At 46.5% G+C, this 22000-nt stretch overlaps 1 protein-coding gene and 1 long non-coding RNA gene across 7 annotated transcripts in view; one reads left to right on the forward strand and one right to left on the reverse strand.

Moving 5' to 3' along the window:
- Positions 1-14014: 14014 nt before the first annotated feature.
- Positions 14015-16909, reverse strand: CCN1 (cellular communication network factor 1). The gene is made up of 5 exons (XM_005888438.2): positions 16647-16909; positions 16123-16336; positions 15415-15771; positions 15078-15289; positions 14015-14963 (listed from the first exon to the last, which is right to left on the reverse strand). Exons 1-5 carry the CDS (start codon positions 16707-16709, stop codon positions 14661-14663), a joined length of 1149 nt encoding a protein of 382 aa, XP_005888500.1. The 5' UTR covers positions 16710-16909; the 3' UTR covers positions 14015-14660.
- A 163-nt stretch (positions 16910-17072) lies between these two features.
- LOC138987235 (uncharacterized) overlaps positions 17073-22000 on the forward strand; it is a 123554-nt gene continuing 118626 nt past the window's right edge. For 3 of the 6 annotated variants that reach the window (XR_011463682.1, XR_011463683.1, XR_011463681.1), the window contains exon 1: positions 17812-19611. This is a non-coding gene — a long non-coding RNA (uncharacterized lncRNA). The other 3 variants (XR_011463680.1, XR_011463684.1, XR_011463679.1) reach the window with 3 other exon arrangements.

The raw sequence follows: 22000 nt of genomic DNA on the forward strand, positions 1-22000 counted from the left end.
TTAGGTCCCTTAAGGAAGCAGATGGACTTGCTGGAGTTAGCACTCAGGGAAGATCCAGTGGACCACCAATCTCAGGCTCCCAAAATCTAACCCACCAGTATCCCATTTTTTACAGTGACCTTGACAAACTCAAGTATACCTGAAAGCAAGTAATCAGGAAATGAAGGCCTGAAGATCAGATCACGTGAGGAATCGTTGTAGCCACCATAAATTCTTCTCCGTGGATAAGAGAAACAGGAAGGAAAAGACAGGCTGGCAGTGTAAGTAGGGATGAAGGATGGAGCACAGACTTATTTAACACTTACATATGGAAGAGGATTAAATTCATTCTGAAAAGTGCCAGGAGGAGAAGCATAAACAGGAACTAAAAGTTACAGGGAAATGAGTTTCAAATTAATATTCAGAAGAATGTCTAACACGTCTGGAGGATGAACTGCAGGATTTGGAGTGGGCACCATAGAGATTAGGGAGAACAGGCTGGGTCGCCTCCTGCCGAGCAGGTGGGGAGGGGCTTCTGACAGTAGGTGGAGCCAGGAGCTTCTAAGTCTCTCCTAAGTGTTCCGCCCTAGGATTCACCCCCGAAGTTCTGTCATTCTCATCCCGACTGGCTAGCATTCTGAAGTAGACCAGCCGACATCTGCCTGCCAGTAGTGAGTGAGAGGACTGTCCACAGATGGTGCAGAGCCCAGAGATTAAGGGAATGAGAAGTCAAGGCTCAAAGACCCATAGCCGCTGCCTGAATGTCTCTCACCACTCTTGAGTGGTCGTGAGAACTTGCGTTTTCCGGGAATTATTTATTATGCCCTGGAGGCGGACTCAGAGGAGCAGGTCAGGCAAATATGAGCGTGCAGATTTCGCAAGTGTGGACAGTTCAGGAAGGACGAGGGAAGAGGACTACACAAGGAGAGGAAGTCATCTGGCATTCCTGATTAGGAATTCAGCTCTGTTCCAGCACCACTGTCAGGGCACCTAACTGGCTCTCTCCTGCTCCCCTCCCCCTCCAGCCTGTGAAACTATAGGGGAGAAGACCTTTCCAGGGGTGGGGGCACCATTTCCGGTCCGTGGGTCTGGCCGCACCCATGGTACCAGGACGAGAGAGAGGACTACAGAGTCGCAGGTTCGTGGGAAACAGCACATCTGGGAGGTCGTTTCGGGTTCCCTGGGGACCTTGCAATTACGGGCCGGGTCCAGGGCCATTTTCTCCTCCCTCACCGGCTCTGGGTGAGAATAAAGGAAGGGGCTGCAGAGAACCCTCTGAACCTATCTTTCCCCGGGGCTTCTCGGGCTCCTGCACACCTGTGCCTTTTCACAGGCTGTTCTCATAGCCCTGGTTTCCCTTTCTCGTTTCTCCTTTTCTATCAAGACCCAACTTCCAGGTTCTACCCCGTGTAAGAAACCTTCCACAACTCTTTCAGGCCGAGGCAGCCTGGAATCATCCAGCAAAGCTCACTGTAACTAGTTCTACCAGAGACGGTCTTGTTCGCCTCTTTCTTCCTCAGAGGAGGCGGGCACAGAACCTGGAGCATCTCAGATGCTCAGTTCAAGCGGGTGGAACGTGCGGAGTGCTCCCTTCTCCACCTGCTGGCGTGGCGCATGCTCACTGATGCTCTTTCGACGCAGGGCACATACCTGCATTATCGCTGTGGCCCATCTGGCTCAAGTTGGAATGCAGCTCTGGTCAGAGAGAACTTAATTCTAAAGTAAATGAACAAAGGAAACTGTGATTTCCATCTGTTCCCTCCACAACAGGGAAGCCCTGGCATCTGGGGGAGGGGATTGGTCAATGGGGGCCTGAGCAGACTAGGAATCCTCAAGGGAGAGAGGCCAGTCATGGCAAAAACACTTTAGGCCACTGACCCAGCACAAAGACTCTGCTGTGGGGAAACTCAATATAAGGGTGTGCCTTGCTTGTCGGGAACTCGATACACAAAAATCCAAAGTCATAAAATAGATAAATCTGGGGTGGTTATTGACTTTACAAGAGGACTCGCCAGCAATTCCTCTAAATAGCCAACTCCCACAGTCTACTTTACCTCCGATTTTATTTTCAAGAGTTTGATATTACACACCGGTTTCCAGGCAAAACATAAATAGGTCCCTGGAGAGCCTGGTGTTGCAGTGTGTCTGGCCAGAAGCTTGTTGACCGGGCCTTAAGGTGAACAGGCCTGGAGCTGCCCTAAGTGCTGGAGTAGGTGTGTTTCAGGATACCCCTCCAAGCTCTCTGAGCTGGCACTTTCCAAAGGCAGGTGTGATAGGAAAAACCAGGCTCAATCTAGACCGTCTGGCTCTGCCTGAGTAGGCTGCTTGATTGCTCAGGTGAACATGGGATTTGTATCAGCTAGCCATTCATTCAGAAGTGTTTGCTACTGACTTTCTGTGTGTGACACTGTGCTAGGCACAGCAAAGCAGAGGAGATTGTAAGGCGCATCCCTATTCTCTAGGAACTCGCAGTCTAGTGGGAAAGAAGCCCTGGATTTCACTGATTCTTAAAAGTATGTTTTCACTCTTTAAGAGAGCTGAAATCACAGTGCATCTTACTGCAGGTGGTGTGGACAGTTTAATTGGCTGAGTTTTTCTCAGCGGTATGTAAAAGGGTGATGTTACCTTGCAGTCGTCAGCGTCTTAGGTGAAACAGGGCAGATGTAAGTGCTTGGTGACAGTTTAATGCCACAGAACTCCCAGTGAGATTTGATTTTGGAAGGATAAAATTGGGCCCCTGTGTGAATATACCTTATGGGTTCCTGTTGCAGAGAATGTGTGAAACAAGTTCAAAATAATATCCCTTGTCCACAGTTATCCAGGGACACTAGGCTGGAGTGGCCTTACCCTTCCTCCATTCTGGGAGTGAGAAATGGTAGTGGCCATGCCTTGATTGATTGCCTTCTATGTGGGTCCTGAGAAAACCAAAGGAGCCAAGCAGCAGGAGCAGGTCTGGGAGGCAGCCCTTAAGGAATGAGGAAATTGGTGTTTGATCTCTGACTTCTAGATGGCAAGTCCTCTGCCAGCTGGACCTTCCAAGAGCCAGCCCTGTGCCTGGCCAATAACAAACAAGAAAATAAACAACAACTGTGTGTGTGGCATGCGTGCACATATATACATATGTGTGCAGATAGAAATATATGTACAGATATATGTCAAATGAATGAACTTCTGTTATGGAGGCCAAATTGTTGTTACAAAAAAAATTTCAATGTGACTGCTAGTCTTGACTTCTTGGCTCAAATTCAGAATGATTTCTTACAGTCTGTCTAATGTTACAGGGGATTTCTTCCCTATCTTTTTTTGGCTTCACCATTCCTCACCCAAAAAAACAGTGACTCCTGTTGTGGGTACTGAACCATTGCCCTGTTCTATTTATTTAAATGGCTGTGTTCCCATCTCATGCCAAGAGATCTGGTCTGTAACTTCTGAAAGGGTCAAGAGAATGTACAGCTTCTAGGCAGATGATAGTGAGAGTGATGGTGTAGGTTAAATACATTCTTAAGAGCATGTACAGATAGCTGGAACGGTCTAGACCAAGCACATCAACATAATCAGTTCAGTTCAGTCGCTCAGTCGTGTCCAACTCTTTGCAACCCCATGAATCACAGCACGCCAGGCTTCCCTTTCCATCACCAACTCCCGGAGTTCACTCAAACTCATGTGCATCAAGTCGGTGATGCCATCCAGCCATCTCATCCTCTGTCATCCCCTTCTCCTCTTGCCCCCAATCCCTCCCAGCATCAGAGTCTTTTCCAATGAGTCAACTCTTCGCATCAGGTGGCCAAAGTACTGGAGTTTCAGCTTTAGCATCATTCCTTCCAAAGAACACCCAGGGCTGATCTCCTTCAGAATGGACTGGTTGGATCTCCTTGCAGTCCAAGGGACTCTCAAGAGTCTTCTCCAACACCACAGTTCAAAAGCATCAATTCTTCGGCGCTCAGCCTTCTTCACAGTCCAACTCTCACATCCATACATGACCACAGGAAAAACCATAGCCTTGACCAGACGGACCTTTGTTGGCAAAGTGATGTCTCTGCTTTTGAATATGCTATCTAGGTTGGTCATAACTTTCCTTCCAAGGAGTAAGCATCTTTTCATTTCATGGCTGCAGTCACCATCTGCAGAGATTGTGGAGCCCCCAAAAATAAAGTCTGACACTGTTTCCCCATCTATTTCCCATGAAGTGGTGGGACCGGATGCCATGATCTTCGTTTTCTGAATATTGAGCTTTAAGCCAACTTTTTCACTCTCCACTTTCACTTTCATCAAGAGGCTTTTGAGTTCCTCTTCATTTTCTGCCATAAGGGTGGTGTCATCTGCATATCTGAGGTTTTGATATTTCTCCTGGCAATCTTGATTCCAGCTTGTGCTTCTTCCAGCCCAATATTTCACAGGATGCACTCTGCATAAAAGTTAAATAAGCAGGGTGACAATATACAGCCTTGACGTACTCCTTTTCCTATTTGGATCCAGTCTGTCGTTCCAGTTCTAACTGTTGCTTCCTGACCTGCATACAGATTTCTCAAGAGGTATAATAGCACAGTCCAAACCCTCTAACTTGGCTATCATTGATGTAGCCCAGAAAGTCTATGAGGGACTTTATAGTTCTTGCACATACAGAACATGAAGACACTTGACTTTCATTACGTCTTTTCTTGACATTCACTTTGACTGTGAGTGCAATTATGAGAGTTCTGGAAAAATAGATGAGGTTTCAGAAGCCGGCATGGAGTTGCCCGTGGCCTTTTGTTTACATGTCACACTGTAGGCTTTAAGATCCTGGATGAGAAAGCTGTGTGCAGCTAGCAGGAAGCATCACTTGAGGAGGAACTGGAAGGCATTAATGGGCTGGCCTCCTGTGAGATTCTGACTGTGGCACAAAAACAAGAGGGTGGCAGCGACCGAGTCATCCAGGCCACTTCTCTCTGGGCTTTTTGCCTTCGCACCTGGGTCCAAGTAGTTGCAAGGGCCTCCTCGGGTGACCTACCAGTGGGTCAGGCCTAGACTGGATCCTGTCTGGGATCGACCTGTCATATTGAGGCTGTCATGTGGGAGAAGCAGATTGATTTTCAGCCTGTATCTGGTGGTGCCAATGCTACTTCGCTACTTCACCCTCTGCAGGATGGCAGCTCTTCTTACTGTGGTGGTGGGGAATTTCCAAAGGTAATTCCCCTAGAAGGGTCCGGCCTGTCCCCATCACCAGGTCAGGTCTTCTGTAGGTCCCTGCTGAAGGCTGCTTTTCTTCTTATCCATTGTAAAAACCAAGATGCAAAATACTTTGCTGGCTTTGATAGAATTCCCAGGCTTCAAATACTTCTCCCCCCTGCCCCCCACCAGTTTTGGAAGTAATTCCAAGTAGCAAACTCCTGTTCATGCTTCAAGACCCAGTTCAGATATTTTGTCCTCTGTGCGGTTTCCTCTGACTACCCTTTGTACTCTCACAGTCCTAGGTTCTCCAATGCTGTTCCTATGCACCAGAATTATTTGTATACCTTGCTACCTCTGCTAGATACAACATCCTTGTGGCCAGGGACAATGTCTCACTATTTCATCTGTTACCCATGTCTTGATATGTGGCCTGTCAAATACTACATACTCAGTAAATGTTTGTTAAATGAATGGACTTATTATATTTCTGTCAAATATTTGTTTGTTGGTTCATTCACTCATTTTTAGGAGTACTTTCTTCTCCTTTGGATATGGTTATCTTTGTGTTATTTATAAAATCAATAGGCCTCAAAAAGGGCCAAGTGTAAAATCATCAGTTGGATGATTTTGAGCTTCGCTGATGGCTCAGTGGTAAAGAATCTTCCTCCAATGCAGGAAATGTGGTTTCGATCCCTGGGTTGGGAAGGAGGAGGGCATGGCATCCACTCCAGTATTCTTGCCTGGAAAATCCCATGGACAGAGGAGCCTGGCGGGCTACAGTCCATGGTGTTACAAAAGAGTCAATTACAACTTAGTGGCTAAACAACAACAACAAGGATGATTTTAGCTATAACAGTTGGTTTAATAAAAAATAGCTTGAACAATAGGAGATTTCTTATCACACTAAACAAGAGGTATGGATGTCAGAGGGGCTGAAGGTCAGGTGACTCGACAGCTCAGTGGTCTCTTTAGAGACCCAGGGGCCTCCTACGTTCTGTTCTGCTGTCTTCCGTGTGTCAGTGACACTTCTCCCTGAGCTCAAGAGAGGTGATGTCCAGCAAAGAAGAAAAGCTCTCCTCTTCTAGTTTCTTTTTATTATCAGAGAAATCCTTTCTCAGAAGATCCCCCATCACCCTCCTCCAGGATATATTTTCTGGAATATCATTGATCAGGATTAAATCATAGCCCATCATGGATAAGGAAATGAGACCATTATGGTGGCTGAAGCCAGTCCTGATGCAACCCTTGGGGTTAGGGAGAGACAGGGGACTCCTTCCCTGAACGTACGGAAGGCCAAACACCTGAACAAAACCGGGGCTCTGCTAGCAAGGAGTCAAGGATATGAAGGGTGTCTGTGAGGTGCGTATCTAACGGTGTCCCCACGCCAAGTACTTGAATAAACTGTGGCACATCAATAAAAGAGTGAAAGTCTATGAACCCACTACAGTGGCTGAAGGAGAACTACACGCAACAACATGAAATGACTTTCAAGATATAAGAACTGTAAAGCTCTGTGTATAGTCTAATCTTTTTGTTCATAATAATAATAATAATGAATAACAGGTTAGGCACATCCCAAACCTATAAGTCCATGTAATATGCCCATAAAAGAGGCTGGATGTGGGGACCTGTGTGAAGGGGAGGGTTTCCTTAGAGACCTTCATTTTTGACATTCTGTATTTCTTATAATATTGAATTTGTATGAGTATGCCTTCTTTTGTTAAGGGGGAAAAAAAGCCAAATATTAAAAAGAGCACTTTAAAAGGCCAAGTATCATTTTGAATGCAAGAAGTCAATTAAAGACACGGGCTCCTTTCCAAGAGTAAACTAATTTGGAACGTGGGCGGGACCGCTCCGAAAGTTTTGCTCATGAGCCCAGAATTTAAACTCTTTCCATGAATGAGCAACTTTTTTTTTTTTTCAAGTTAGCCAATCTCCTTCACAGAAGATACACATTTTTACAGTGTTGAATCATTCTCTATTTGCTGGAGAAGGGCATCATCCTTGCTCTGGGATGCTGAGGATGCTGACTCGCCTATAGGAAATCCATTAGCGAAAGTCGTCCCAGGAGCCACACTGATACCAAGAGCCAGGCAAATGTCCCTGTAACCCAAGTGCTTTCCTGTACCCCAAATGACTCTGTCAGGGATAAGCTCAGAGAATAAATCCTGGGGTCCGCCTTCCGCTCTGCTACTGACTAACTGTAACTACTCAGTTCAATTTCTCTGAAGTTCATTGAACACCTCTGAAAAATGAGTAATATTTATGTGACAGTACTTGAAGGAAACATTTTTGAATCATTAAAAAAGATTTCTAGAACAAACCTCCTGACTACCTGGAATGACTCTCCTGGGAAGGCTCTTTGGTTACTATAAAAATAGATGGTTAAATTCAACAGAGGTTCAGGATGCAGTGTATATCTTTGATCAACTTATCTGGTGTCAGTTGAAAAATGTGACATGATATTGTAAATGGAATTGGTACAACTTCTCCACAAAAATACACAGTCTGGAATGGTAGAGGAAGATAGGGAATGGGGGCTTATTTACAGCCCCACATATTTGAAATTAATGAAGTGGTCTCTATTTTATCCTGGGCTTATAATGCAGAGTTTCCACGCCTAAAATCTTTTTTTGAAGCACTTTCATAGTAAAAGTGGTGCTCTGATTGTGCCTTTTTTAGAAAGATCCTGGATTTTTAAAGATCATCTCTGCCTGCCCTTCAGTTCCACCAACCGCAGGAATACATATATATCTCTTCTCCATCCATCTCTGGTGAATGCAGCATACCTACTCTAAGAGGGGAGGCTGCAGCTCAGCTCCCACCCTGTGCAAACTAACTTGTAGAAACTGTGGCCTACTGTTACCAGATCTATGAATTTTTCAAAAGAAGTCAGAAATATGGAAATACGAAAAAATTCTCAATTTTCAAATATTGGCAGCAAATCCCAGTTTTTATAAACTCTCTGCAGGCTGAACAAAACATATTTATTGTCCAATCCTATTTAAGTCACCAGCCTAGGACCTCTGGGCTTCCCAAGTGGCACTAGTGGTAAAGAACCCACCTGCCAATTGCAGGAGACACGGGTTCAGTCCCTGGGTTGGGAAGATCCCCTGGAGGAGAGCATGGCAACCGACTGCAATACTCCTGCCTGAAGAATCCCACAGACAGAGGAACCTGGCAGGCTACAATCCATAGGGTCACGAAGAGTCGGACACAACTGAAGCGACTTAGCACACATGTGCTTAGGACCTCTGCTATGAGGCAAGGCAGGACAAACTTGCTTTCTCTTCTTCATGAAGATCTGGAGGTTTGGGAAGCTCTCAAACTCCTTTCAATCTATTCTTAGTTGGCACTCATTCCTTGACAAAACTCTTTAAAGAATTTAAAATCTGATGGGAATAGTTAAATACCCACTCATGATGTGGTGGTGTTGCTACCATGGATTTGCCTGACGAGCCAATGGAGGGAGCACTTGTTTTCTTTCTGGTAGTGTGTCCAAGTAAGGGACTGTGTTTTACCACATTTATGAGGGTTTGGAGAAGAATTTTCTCCAGAGCTTTTATGAGACTCCTACATCCATTTCAGTTGAGGTGGATCCTGCTGGCTCGATATGGAACTTGGGGTTAGTGTTCTAGAAATCTTTTTTTTTCATTTTATTTTTTTTAATTTTAGTTGGATAGAAATCTTCTTGAGGTGCCCCATACCTTTGGTCAATGAAAAGTCAATGCTGGCGCCCCTCCCCCATACATACCCAAGCACAGTGTCCGGCCTAGAGGAATCATAGGCATATCTGGCAACAATTTTGCTTTTTCTGACTGCTAAAATGCATTCCATTTTAGAGAGAAGACATTAGTTTCTTCTTCTCAAAAGGTTTTACGACACAAGTACGGTGATGGTTAATTTTATATGTTAACTTGGCTAGACTATAATGCTGGTTTGTTGAGTTGAACAAAAGTCTAGATGTTACCCTGATGGTATTTTATAGATACAATTAATATTTAAAACAGTCAGCTTTGCTGTAGACTACTTTAGACTGGGTCTAGGTGGGGAGGGAAGGTCAATGAAAATGTAGCTTTGATGCTGAGACCTGCATGACAGGAAGAAGTTCAGATCAGGGAGCAGGGCATTTGGGGCAGAGAAACACAGCTAGTGCAAAGGTCCTGAGGAGGAACTTACATGGCTTATTTCAGAAAGGAAGGGGCAAGTGGAGCACCATAAACTCCACTTACAGTGAGTAAATGAAAGAAGTAGGCAGGTTACCAGGAGCTATGTGCCAAATAAGGAGTTGAATCTTATTCCAAGAGCAATGGGACCTGTTTCTGATTTACACTTTTAAAGAATTACTCCAGCTCGTCTAAGGAAAATGGATCACCAATGGTCAAGATTGGAAACCAGTGATGTTGCAGTTAACTATTGCCATGTAACAAACAACACTCAAAACTTAGGGCCTTAAATAATCATATTGGTTTGTTCATTATTTTATGTGTCAAGAATTCTGGGAAGGATTCAACAGGCAGCTCATCTCTGATTTATTAGACATCAGCTTTTGAGGCAGTTGGAGCTGGAGGGTCCATTTCCAAGATGGTGTCTTCATATACATGTGGTACCCAAGGACTCCCTGATCTTCCTCTCTCTCCACAAGGCATCTCATCCTCTCAAGCCTATCCCTGTGGCATGGGCTTATCAATCTTCTAGTCTCAGTGTACTTATAATTCTTTTATGGTAGCTCGTTTTTGAAGAGAAAGGAAATAGGAGCACCTAGCCAGTGCACCATTTGGAACTAGCACCATATCACATGACTTTTTAGATATTCATTGGTCAAGGCAGTCAAAGAGCCCACCCAGCTCCAAGAGGGTGGAGAAGTAGACCCCATCTATTTTGGAGAGCAATGGGGTCACGCTGCTGAAGGGCATGTGGGTTGGAAGACATGGTTGCAGCCACCTTTGAAAAATACTGCGTGCCACAAGTGAAGGAGCCATTCCAGTAATTCAGGCAAGAGGTGATGGTGTCTTAGATTTAGATGTTTGCACTAGACTAAGAAAGAGGTGGATTCAAAATAAACAAGCAGAATACATGAGAACTGTAAAGTACTAACAAATGTGCTTGAGTACTTGTTTAATTGAATTGCACCTTATTAGATTATGTGGTAAGTGTTTCCCACCAGCAATAAAGTTAAAAGTAAGTCTGTTCTATTCTTAGGACACATGCATCACTGTCATGCATCACAATGTGCTTTGTCTCAAAGAATAAGCTTTTTAGGGCAGGAATTTTAAAAGGTCCAGATATTGGGGCTATATAGAGAGAGGGAAAAATAAGGACCTATAACTTATAAGGTCCAGGGACAGCCACATCCTATAACCAGGAGGGCTTTAGAAACTAAAGAGGGCCTTATATTTTCAAAGGCTTCATGGAGATGAGTGCTTTTGTCCACAGACAAACGTGAACAGTTTTTGCTTCATACATTCAGTTGCTTGATGAGGCAAAGCTTTAAAGGTATGGCAGTCAATGTATTAAAGAGAATATATGAAAAAAAATTTTTTTGTGACAAAAATGTGAGAAGTTCCATTTTAAAACAGGAGAGAAGAATCCAGAAACTCACCCAGGCTTACCCAGTAAATTAATGGCAGAGCTAGTATAAAAGACATGTCTACCAATTTCTAGTCTGGGATTCTTTCTACAATATCATCTGCCATTCTGCCCCAAACACAGCTTTATTCTGTACTGTGGTCCCACTGGACCCTTGCTATTATTGCTCAAGTGACTTTCAAATAGTGTCAGAAGGCAGGAGAAGAGGTTGTGAACATATCAAATCTGGTCACTGTACTAGTAAAATAACTAAAATATACTTTGCTAATTTTGATTCAGTTGCATCTCTTTATGGAGTGGACAGCACATGTGCTTATGTGAGAATCATCACCATGAGACTACTTACTGTGCTACTTTGTCATTCAATCACTAAGTCATGTCCGACTCTGTGACCCCATGGACTGACTGCAGCATGCTAGGCTTCCTGTCCTTCATCATCTCCTGGAGTTTGCCCAAATTCATGTCCATTGAGTTGGTGATGCTATCTAACCATCTCATCCTCTGCCACCTTCTCCTCCTTTTGCCTGCTAAATGTCCCAAAGAATATTTCTTGAGTGAAGTCGCTCAGTCGTGTCCAACTCTTTGCGACCCCATGGACTGTAGCCCATCAGGCTCCTCCATCCATGGAATTTTCTAGGCAAGAGTACTAGAGTGGATTGCCATTTCCTTCTCCAGGGGATCTTCCCGACCCAGGGCTTGAACCCAGGTCTCCCGCATTGCCGGCAGACACTTTACTGTCTGAGCCACCATTCTTTGGGACATTTTTTTAGAAATATAAAATGTCTCAAAGAATATTTCTTAAGATTCACTAAATTCCTAGGATTCTGGGATCACTTTATAACTCTCAAGGCTTACATCTCTATCAAAAACAAAACAAGAAAACAGCTCAAGAACATCAGAATCTTTTAGATTGGAAAGTGGTTACAACATAAGATCTTTACCACGTGTGGTGGTGGTTTACTCGACCCCATGGGCTATAGCTTGCCAGGCTCCTCTGTCCATAGAATTCTCCAGGCCAGAATACTAGAGTGGGTTGCCATTTCTTCTCCAGAGGATCTTCCTGACCCAAGGATTGAACCTGGGTCTCCTGAACTACAGGCAGTTTCTTTACCAACTGAGCTACCAGGGAAGCCCATGTGTAGAGGGTACAAATATGTTCTATTTCACATTTGCAATGCATGGTTTTTTATTTTGTTTTCTCAATATTTGAAGTAGGCAGTGTTCCATTTTAGACCTAGATAAAACTGATATGTTCTAAATTGCATAATTTCATTCTCAATTACTTTTAATGTCTTCACTCGCACTCATTTTCTATTGCCAAATCAAATATTTTGTGTCTATTGGTGTTTTTTAAAATTAATTAAGTACTCATTGAATCAGCATTTGTGTATCATTTAGTGTATTTCTTATGATAAGTTTAATGATCAAAGATCTAGTATTTTCCCATGCTAGATATGTTTCACATTTGAACTTCAATGGACAAATACTGGGCTTCCCTGGCTGCTCAGATGGTAAAGAATCTGGCTGCGGGAGACCTGGGTTCCATCCCTGGGTTGGGAAGACCCAGTGGAGGAGAGCATGGCAGCCCACTCTAGTATTCTTGCCTAGGGACTCCCCATGGATAGCGGAGCCTGGAGGGCTACAGTCCATGGAGTTGCAGAGAATCAGACATGACTGAGCAACTAAGCACAGCACAGGACAAATATTACCTCTCTACATACATAAAGGGTCTATAAAATATTGCTCCTTGATCTTCATGTAAGAAGCAATTTGCTGGGCTCTAATATTGGAAGATAATACCAGGATTGGTGCCTGGGAATGCATAAATTTTGCCTAAAGGTTCAGATGTCTGTTTAACAATATTGCACCAAAAATCCTCACAACTTTATTATGTTTTACGTGTTCTGTTGCACTGACAAGTTTAACTGCATCCAAGACTGAGCCAGGTGGTGTTCAAATTTCCAAATACCTTAAAATTTGAATGCCTCAGGCAAGAAAACCTGACCACTCACTAGGCAAAATTTATATTTAAGGCAAGACATTGTCAGAGTCAAAAGAGTGAAGGCCTTTGTCCACAGATTTTGCTATCACATTTACTTGAAAAGTTATGAATTTCAGTAAGGCTTTAAAACAGGTGCTCAGGCAGTGTTTTTCTGTACATCTTAATGGAGCATCAATATTAAACTATTTTGAAAACTCACAAGATCCCAGAAGCGGCTCCTCTTTTAAAGCACCTTCTCTTGTTGCCTAAAGATTCAAGTACTCTCTTAACTAAGTGAAGACCGAAATATTTCACTATGGATTTGAACAGGAGCCAAGAAGCTGAGATGAAAGGGAAACTTCTCTCTATAAAACATTTATTGTCAGTGCTTTCTTCAGATGTGATTCTTCTAAAACTAGCTACCAGCATTTTCCCAAACATTGACGCAGCCTTCTCAACCTCTCCTAGACCTACAATTCGGGTCCTTTTAGGAATGCACTGCATCTAGCCTCTGACCCTCTGGATAGCCAGTTCTATCTAACTGCTCCCTCCTGCCTCAATATATTGTATATTATAAAAAGGAAAGGGGGTGGGGTAGCATGGTCCTCACGCTATTGGAAAAGTACTTGAAATTCCTTGCATTCCTTTGCATTTAACAGCATGTTTACCTAATCATCGGCTTATTAGGATTAACACACGTCAATGTTCAAATTCATTTAATGAAAACAAACTGACTTCTGTAGATTGTAAGATTTTTTTCTCTGATCCCGACCACGGGTGAATTTTTGAGTCATTCTCCCAGGTTTGAGGAATGATACTAGAAAAATATGAACAGGTGACTTGATAACACATCATCCAACCATATTTAAATCTTGCCCGTGGATTTAGACGTGGGCAGCCTGAGTTATGGACTGTTTTCATTAAAGTTTCTCTCCTCTCTAAAGGATGTGCACAGTTACCTAGTGATTAAACAGCTTGGGTGATGGAGACCCTTAGGCTTTGAATTCTTATGAAAATAAAGCATTATTATTTAAATCACAAACTTAACTTCAGATTCCTTCTTATGCTTTGTACAAGGGCTGGGGTTCAATGTGTTTTTAAAACAGATTACTTTCAATGCCAAGGTTTTTCTCTACTGAATTTACAAAAGCAATCATTGTTAGATTTTTTAAGTTAGTTCCCTGCTCTGTCCCAAGCACTAGAACAGTTCCTGGCTCACTCAGTAAATCTTGTTTCAGTGATTGAATGCATAAGCTGGATTGTCCCCAATGGCTTTGAACATTCTCTAAAAATACTGAATGCCATACACTCAGGTATTAGGTAAATATTTCTTTATTAAATGATTAATTCCATAAATAAATTCTTTTCACTGAATATAAAATTAAAATCATTTACAAATTATTCCAGTATTACATTTCCCCTCCCTCCCTAAAAGCTACATTTTGATAAATAAAAACATTCAGTCTTAAAACACCTGATTTCTGTTTGCAATTTAGAGTGCAGATAGCTGCCTCTCATGGACACTCACAGAGTGTCACCTTCAGAAAGGGACGGACCCCCTTCCCATTTACTTCTGTCAAAGGATGAAGGTTTCAACTGTCCAACTAATCTTAATTACCTTTTACAACTGTAAAACCGAAAGGAAAAAAGCCTAGAGAAAAATATGCTTACCAAATAATTTACAAACAGAAAACAGAACGTCAACACCACAAGCTCCAAAATGAAGCGGTAACGTGTGCTCCAATACTATGAAGCGAAGTATTCTCCAATCGCAGCTGCATTAGTGTCCATGTGCACCAGCACACCTGGCAGTTTCCAAATACCTCACTACTACTCAAGAATGAGCAATGCCTCCCTTCTACCATAAGTCCCTTGACCCCGCCGCCCCCACCCATGCCTCTGTGATTCTGACACTCTCTCCCCACTTTGTCCACCCTTATGCTGGAAACCCGAGTTGCATTTAGTCCCTAAACTTGTGAATGTCATTGAACAGCCTGTAGAAGGGGAAGGCAGCCTCGTTGGCATGCGGGCAGTTGTAGTTGCATCTGCAGGACTGTATCATCATGACGTTCTTGGAAAACATTTCACCGTCTTCGCAGCGGAACCGCATCTTCACAGTCCTGGTCTGCTGAGGCGTGCAGCAGCGGCCGTCCACGCAGGAACCGCAGTACTTGGGCCGGTATTTCTTCACACTCGAACATCCAGCGTAAGTAAAGTGAACCGGTTCGGGGGACTTCTTGGTCTTGCTGCATTTCTTGCCCTTCTGTAAGAAAAGAGAAGGGAAGTTAGTGTTTTCTCTTTCTTGGAAGAGAAGGTCCCTTCTCACCCAGTCTACACCCAGGGGACTAGTCTACAGCACAGCACCGCAGGCACTTACTTTCAGGCTGCTGTACACCGGCTGTCCACAAGGCCGCACTTCACAGATCCGGGTTTCTTTCACCAGGCGGCATTCAGGGTTGTCATTGGTAACGCGTGTGGAGATACCAGTTCCACAGGTCTTTGAGCACTGGGACCATGAAGTTGTTTGGACGATACATTTCTGGCCGTGTGAAGAAGGGTTGTAAAGAATGCGAGGTTCCATTCCAAAAACTAGACAGACAAACAAGAGGGAAGAGTTCTCAGAGACATAGGGACACAAACAAATTCAAGTTCTCATTTCTCTAAAGCTTCAGACTAGGCATAGGGTTCAGTGCAAGGTCGCAGTCTTAACTTACCGGGGAGCCGCTTCAAGAAGCCGCTTTTTCCAACTGCAATTAATTCATTGTTTCTCGTTAACTCCACCTCCGAGTCATCGAAGGCCAGCTCCTTGCCCTGGAGGCCCTCCCCGTCGTCCATAGGGTCCTTGGCACTGTCGTCGTCGCAGACCCACTCCTCACAGCACTGCCCGGTAACTTTGACCAGCCGGAGGTTGGGGCAGCCCAAGTTGGGGAGAGAGAGTTCTTGGGGGCACAGAGGAATGCAGCCCACGGCGCCGTCGATACATGTGCACTGATGTTTACAGTTGGGCTGGAAACTTTCCCCATTCTGGTAGATTCTGGAGTTATATTCACAGGGTCTGCCCTCCGACTGAGCTGCAAAGAGCACCGAAAAAGAAAGGAAGGGGTGGATAAAGGTAAGATTCCGAACTACGGCCTGAAACTCATACATATTTTCTGCTGCTTAATTCAATTTATGGTAAAGTTTCCTACAATTCCCCGGAGACTCCAGGCCAGAACAATAAGTTAGTCAGGAATCACTTTTCCGTATGCGCTTTTCGTTGGGCCCAGACACACTGAATTGCATTCCAGACTGCTGAAATCATGTGCCTTTCTGCCAAGCTACCAACAACAAAGCATCACCATACATGGTCTCAAAATTACTAAACTTCTGGACTTCGGGGACTATTCTTTTTTTTAAAAGGGGCCAAACCGCAAGCCTCTTACCTCTGCAGATCCCCTTCAGAGCGGTGGAGTTGGCGCCGAAGTTGCATTCCAGCCCCTTGGTGTGGTCGCAGGGCTGCGTTTTGCTGCAGTCCTCGTTGAGCTGCTTGGCGCAGACCTTACAGCAGCCGCAGGCGTCCCGGACCAGCCCGACTCCCGGGGCGCACTTGGGAGCCTCCAGGGGGCAGTGGCAGGCGGTGGGGCAGGTGGAGAGAGCCTGGAAGGGGGTGAGGAAACGCGTGAGGCTCCGCGGGGTACGCAGGAGAGGCGCCCCAGGAAGGGACGAGGGTGTCTGACCCGGGCGGCAGGAGACGGGGGTTTCTGATCCCGTCCAGCCCGGCCGTCCTGGGCAGCGGCGAACGCCAGGAGGCCCCCGGCAGGTCTTCAGGGCGGGATTAAAGAAAGAGCTATCCCGAAACACCCCCAACCCCCGAACTCTGGAGCCTAGCTTTTCCAACCGCGGGTCGTCCGGGGAAAGGGGAAGGGGCTGTGAGAACGGAAGGGGAAGCGGTGGCCTAAGAACTCACCAGCCTGGCCAAGTGGAGAAGGGTGACGGCGAGGGCGAGCGTCCTGGCGGTGCGGGAGCTCATCGTGGCGCGCAGGAGTGGTCCCGGCTAGCGCGGAGGCAAAGACGCCAACACACCAGAGCGCAGCGGACGAGCCGGTGCGGCTGGGGTAGTGGGCCGGGCGGCGGGGAGGCGAGGGCCGGGGCGGCGAGCGGTTTGCGGGCGTCCTTCTTCCGAGGTCCTGGCCGAGGAGTAGCGGAGGACGCGGGTGCTGCTCGGGGGCGCTCTCGCTCGCGGTCTGCCCCAGCGCCCAGAGCCCGCCTTTTATACCGGCCGGTCGCGGCGCCGCGTGTTTCAGTGACGTCGGCTCTGTCTGTGCGTTCCAGAATTCTCAAACATCTCAGGAATGCTGGTTGGCGCGGGCTCCTGCCAAGCGCCTCCCCTGGCTCCGTTGCACTTTTTTTTTTTTGTCCTGGACCCGTCAAGAAAACAATCTTCCTTTTTTTCCACTTTAAATAACGACTTCTATTGGGGAGGGCTCTTCTTGGCGTGATGATGGTGATGGTGGTGGAAGGGCTGAGGGGGGCGAGTTCAGAACTTTGCCTGGACTGGGAGGGTGGGAGGACCTGGAGGGAGGGATAAAAGTCGTTTTGTTTGGTGATGCCGAGTTGACCCAGCAGCCTTGGAAGCCCTCACCCGGGAAGGCAGCGAGCTGTTTGCCTGTTTACAGCGAAGGTGAGAATCAAGTTATCTATTGAGAAAGGCGAACGAGGAGGGGGAGTGTCTGGGAGCCAGGACTCTGTTTGAGGACTTCGTAGAGGCATGCTCTGATCAAGTCCCAAAGCTTTGGCATGGTGTTTATTAGCCAAGTTAAATATATTGCAAATTAATACCCGCAGTGGCATTTATGAATGAGAAGGGGGGGGGGGGGAAACCTACTCCCTCCATTGTCTGGCAGATTCCCAGACAGAGGTCTTCCTATTCCGCATCACACCCCCCCCCCACCCCCCACCCCCACCCCCCCCCCCCCCCCCGCTTTTTGGTACGTCGTACTTGTTTGTTTTTGGAGGTTCCCACTTAAGTTCCAGCCCACTGCCTGGGTTGGAAGTCCGAGAGGAAACGAACGCAGGGAGTTCTCCGGGAGGCTGTCTTACACTTCCGCACGGATGCAGGAGACCGGGTAAGCCCTTCCAGTCTCCCTCCGCAGGCGGGAGGCGACGCTAACTAAGCAGACAGCCAGAAGCGTAGAGGACTATCGTCAAGTGATTTGTATTGAGATCATTACCGGCATATACAGCAAAATCAAACCAGATTCCAGCACCATTGTGCCCAGTAAATCTCTGGAGAAAACAAACACCTTGACACGGAAAGTTTTGCAGGGGAGTTTAACTCCTTTCCTGGGACTACTTAGAAGCCTCCCATTTCAAGTGAATTGCAATGCTTTGCCCTCTAAATACAGAGAAATTAGTCTTAGGATGTAATATGTTGTAGTAAAAAAAAAAGTTGGCAATTTTAAGGTCTTTTTCTACGAGCAACACATTCAGTAGAAGACCCCTTACAAAGCAAATTATTTGAACTTCAAAAACCATCAGTGTGCTTGACAAATGCTCCCTCAAAGTTTCAAAAACTACACTTCTTGTGTAATTTTCATAAAAACACACACAGTAATTATGCCAGTTTGTCATGTATATGTGCTCTAGGAGAAATTCTTGTCCTTTGTAATGTTTAGGGCTGTTCAGTCTAAATGACTGAGCCGTCTGGCTTAAGAAGGCCTTCAGTGTAATTTTCTGTGAATGATTGATAAACACAATAAAGACCTACTGCAATGAAAACATTCTCCAATGCAGAGAACTGTGGCAGGAAAGAGTTAAGTTTCATTCATTCAAAAGTGCTCTTCCAGAAGTCTAAGAGACTTTTACTAGAGAGAATAGGATCTTTAAGGTTTAGTTGGGAGTGGGGTCTTACTTTTCAAGACAATAAACTGTCAGGTTTTCTGGGCCCTATCCAAGTCAACTCACCAGTTATTATTTAGAAAGCGTTTTTGTTTTTTCCTGTAGTAGAGTTTCTGTATTGTTTCCTCCATAATGAAGTGACTAGGAGTAGATGCAGTACAGGGTGGGAGGAGGCGGTGGAGAAAGAATGGAGAGGAGCTTTCCTGGCTTCTGTTGCGGGTCTTTTCTATTTGACTTCATGGTTGTAAGTATTTCCAGATGGTGAATCAGACACCAGACGTAACAATATTTCCATATTTGGGTATAGCAGTAGCCTGCGTTTTTAACATTTTTCTGCCTCTGTTATCCAACCACAAAGCATTCTTGACAGCTTCAAATGTTGTTAAATATAGACTTAACTTCTGTTCCCAGGGCAGGAAATTCTTTGGAATTCCTTGTTTTTCATACAATCTGTCTATCATAATTTAAAAATGAAATTACGACAGATGATCCAACTGGCTCGTGTATACACCTTGTTCCTTTATGGAAGTTTTATAGGGGGTGGAGGCAAGGGGGAGCTGAGAGAGATTCAGTGTGCAGCACAGCATTCACAAACACACCATTCCAGAGATTCCATTAAAAATCAGATTAAAGTTTTCTAACAAGAGTGTGTGGGTTTGTTTCTGGACTTCATCTGGGGAATCTTGGAGGATGAGTTTGCCTCAGAGGAGAAGCTTACAGAACCTCACCGTCAGCTGCCCATTTAAAGCAGGGGGTGTGTTGTGGGAGTGGGTGGGAAGCCGGAGCAAACAGGGCCAGGACGCGGGAGCCGGACAGACAGGAGTAACCTATGTGCACAGCCTTTCCCTATACTATGTCCTGGTTCCACTGCTAGTAAATGACAGCATCAAACAAGAGGAATAGCAGCTCCTCAAGTCCTGTTCCAGGAAGGTCCAGAAACCCCAAACGTCCCGTTGCCTTCTCGCCTCCTCTGCTGAGAGCTGCAGAGCAGCTCACGTTGACAGACTGCAGGGTAAATGTGCAAACGTTTATGGGTAAGTGTCCTCTGGTCCTCCTTCTGCATGGCTCTTTTGCTCTCTTTTCTCCCCCACCCTCCCTCTCCGGGTGCCCCAAGAGTGAATAACGGGCCGTCTTGTTTCCTTGGGCTGCAGGGCACGGAGAAGGGGCTGATTGTCTTCTCAGCTCCTGGCTTTGGACTGAGCGATGGGAACGTCTCTCGTCCGCTGATGCCAGGGAATTTTAGGTCACCAAAAGAAGGGTTCACTGTCTGGCGGCAACTGAGAATAATAATCACCCTAAATCTGGCGACTCCGGTTTCCTAGCCCTAGACCAGTGGTTCTCCAACTTTGGCCCGCATCAGACTCACCTGGAGGGCTGGGTAGATGACCGACCCAACTGGCACCACCCTAGAATTTGTTATTAGTTCTAAGAAGTTTCTTAGTTTCTAATTAGTTCTAATTAGTTTCAAAGAAGTCTCGAGGTGATGTGATCCCGCTGGTTCGGGGAATCACACCCTGAGGACCACCGCCTTGGATGACAAAAGTGCCTGTAAGAGCTGTGTGTGTGCTTGCATTTGTCCTCAGTCAGGCACTCGGTGGTCTCACAACTCCACTTTTTTAGCCACCTTAAGGAACAGAACAACTGATGGGGACAACGAAAGGCCGGCTTTAAGGCTATTCGATCTCTCCCCACCGCCCAGCCTACCCCGAGAGATCTCAGGGAGAGTCAGTGAGCAAGATGGGGGCAGGAACTGAGTGGTAATGGTGCTGGGAAGGCCTCGGCTGCCCCCCGCACCTCTGCGGAGACAGCGGGTAGGGGCCGCGCTGCGAGAGTGGTATGGGGAGGGGAGAGATCCGGGGCCGAGCACCGAGAAGCGCCCGGCCGCCTGCCGCCCGCTGCCCCCTGCCGGCTGTCCGGCCCGCGCACCCGGAGTCACCGCGGTTGTCAGGACTAGAGGTTTCCGGCGGCGCGCGCCGCAGGACGTTTCCAGCCCCAGCCCATATTTGGTGAAAGTCTTTCAAGACTCCGTCATCCAGCTCTGGGGGGCGGAGGCGACGGCGGCGGCCTTAGGAGCTGGGCCCGGCAACCGCGCGGCCGCTGCGTCGCTGAAAAGTGACCGCGTCCGGCCCTCGCGCCGCGGGGCGGCAGGCGTGCCGGGCGTGCTGGTGCGCGCGTGCCCCGGAGATCGCGGCCGCGGGACCCGTACCTGCACCCGTTGCGAGGGCTCGGCCCGCCCTGCGCTGCGTGGGAGGCTGGCGCGGAGGGCGCCGGCCCGATTGTGTCACTTTTCCCGTCCACCCCTCTGTTGACTCGTCCTCCCAACGGGGCAGAGTTGCCGCGCTGTGCTAGACTTGGAGGGTACGCCCAGGCGCGGGGGTGTGGGTGTGTGTCGGAACCAGGCGTTCTTGAGACATCAAGCCCACCAGAGAGTGGGGACCAGGAATTAATTTTGGGGAGTAGTCCCCGAGGGCCTTGGTTCCGTTATCCCTAGAAGGGAGAGAGGCTGAAGCTCGCTCTCGGTCTCTCTTGGATCTCCCACAACCCTTCCTTCCCTCCTTATCAATAAGTTCCGTGGAGGCGGAACCCCTGGATAGGAAGCCCTAGCTCTGTCGTCCACTGGCCTACAGTCTTCAGTAAACTGCACATCCTTAATGGACCCTGTATCCTTCATCAGTAAATTGGGAAAGGAGCAGTGGTAAAACTGGATCAGTCCCTTTCAGGGCCAAATTTTATGTCATCCTCTCCTGATAATGACAGAAGCCAATGCTTATATAGGGCCCACTTTGTGTCAGGCACGGTTTTGAATGCCTGCTATTTATTGACTTATTTGATTCTCTAATGCCCCATTGAGGGCATCGTTAACACCATTCTCTAAATGGAAAAAAATTGGAGGCACAGAGGGTAAATGTTTAGTCATAAAGCACTCAGGTAGGTAGCTGAATTGAACCCAGGCTTCTTGGTCCTAGCTGACCTTGCACTTAACCGCTGTGCGTACTCCCTATCACTTAGAAGTTCAGACCTGTCCCTTCTTCTGAAACTTACCTTTATTTAACTCTATCACAACTTACCCAGATGTTCCAGGATAAATGCATCAGATAGAAAAGAAGTTGGTGAGTTAACTGAAGCTGTATAAACCTCTAAGAATTACCTTATGTACTGGCTCTTGGGCTTCCCTGGTGGCTCAGACTATAAAAATCTGCCTGAAAATGTGGGAGACCTGGGTTCAATCCCTGGGTTGGGAAGATCCCCTGGAGGAGGGCATGGCAACCCACTCCAGTATTCTTGCCTGGAAAATCCCCATGGACAGAGGAGCCTGGCAGGCTACAGTCCATGGGGTTGCGAAGAGTTGGACACGACTGAGCAACTAGGCACGGCATAGCACTGGCTCTTGGGAAGGAGAGGGAAAAGGTCATTGCATTTCAA

Source organism: Bos mutus, chromosome 3 (genome assembly GCF_027580195.1).
Source record: "Bos mutus isolate GX-2022 chromosome 3, NWIPB_WYAK_1.1, whole genome shotgun sequence".
Taxonomy (NCBI): Eukaryota; Metazoa; Chordata; class Mammalia; order Artiodactyla; family Bovidae; genus Bos; species Bos mutus.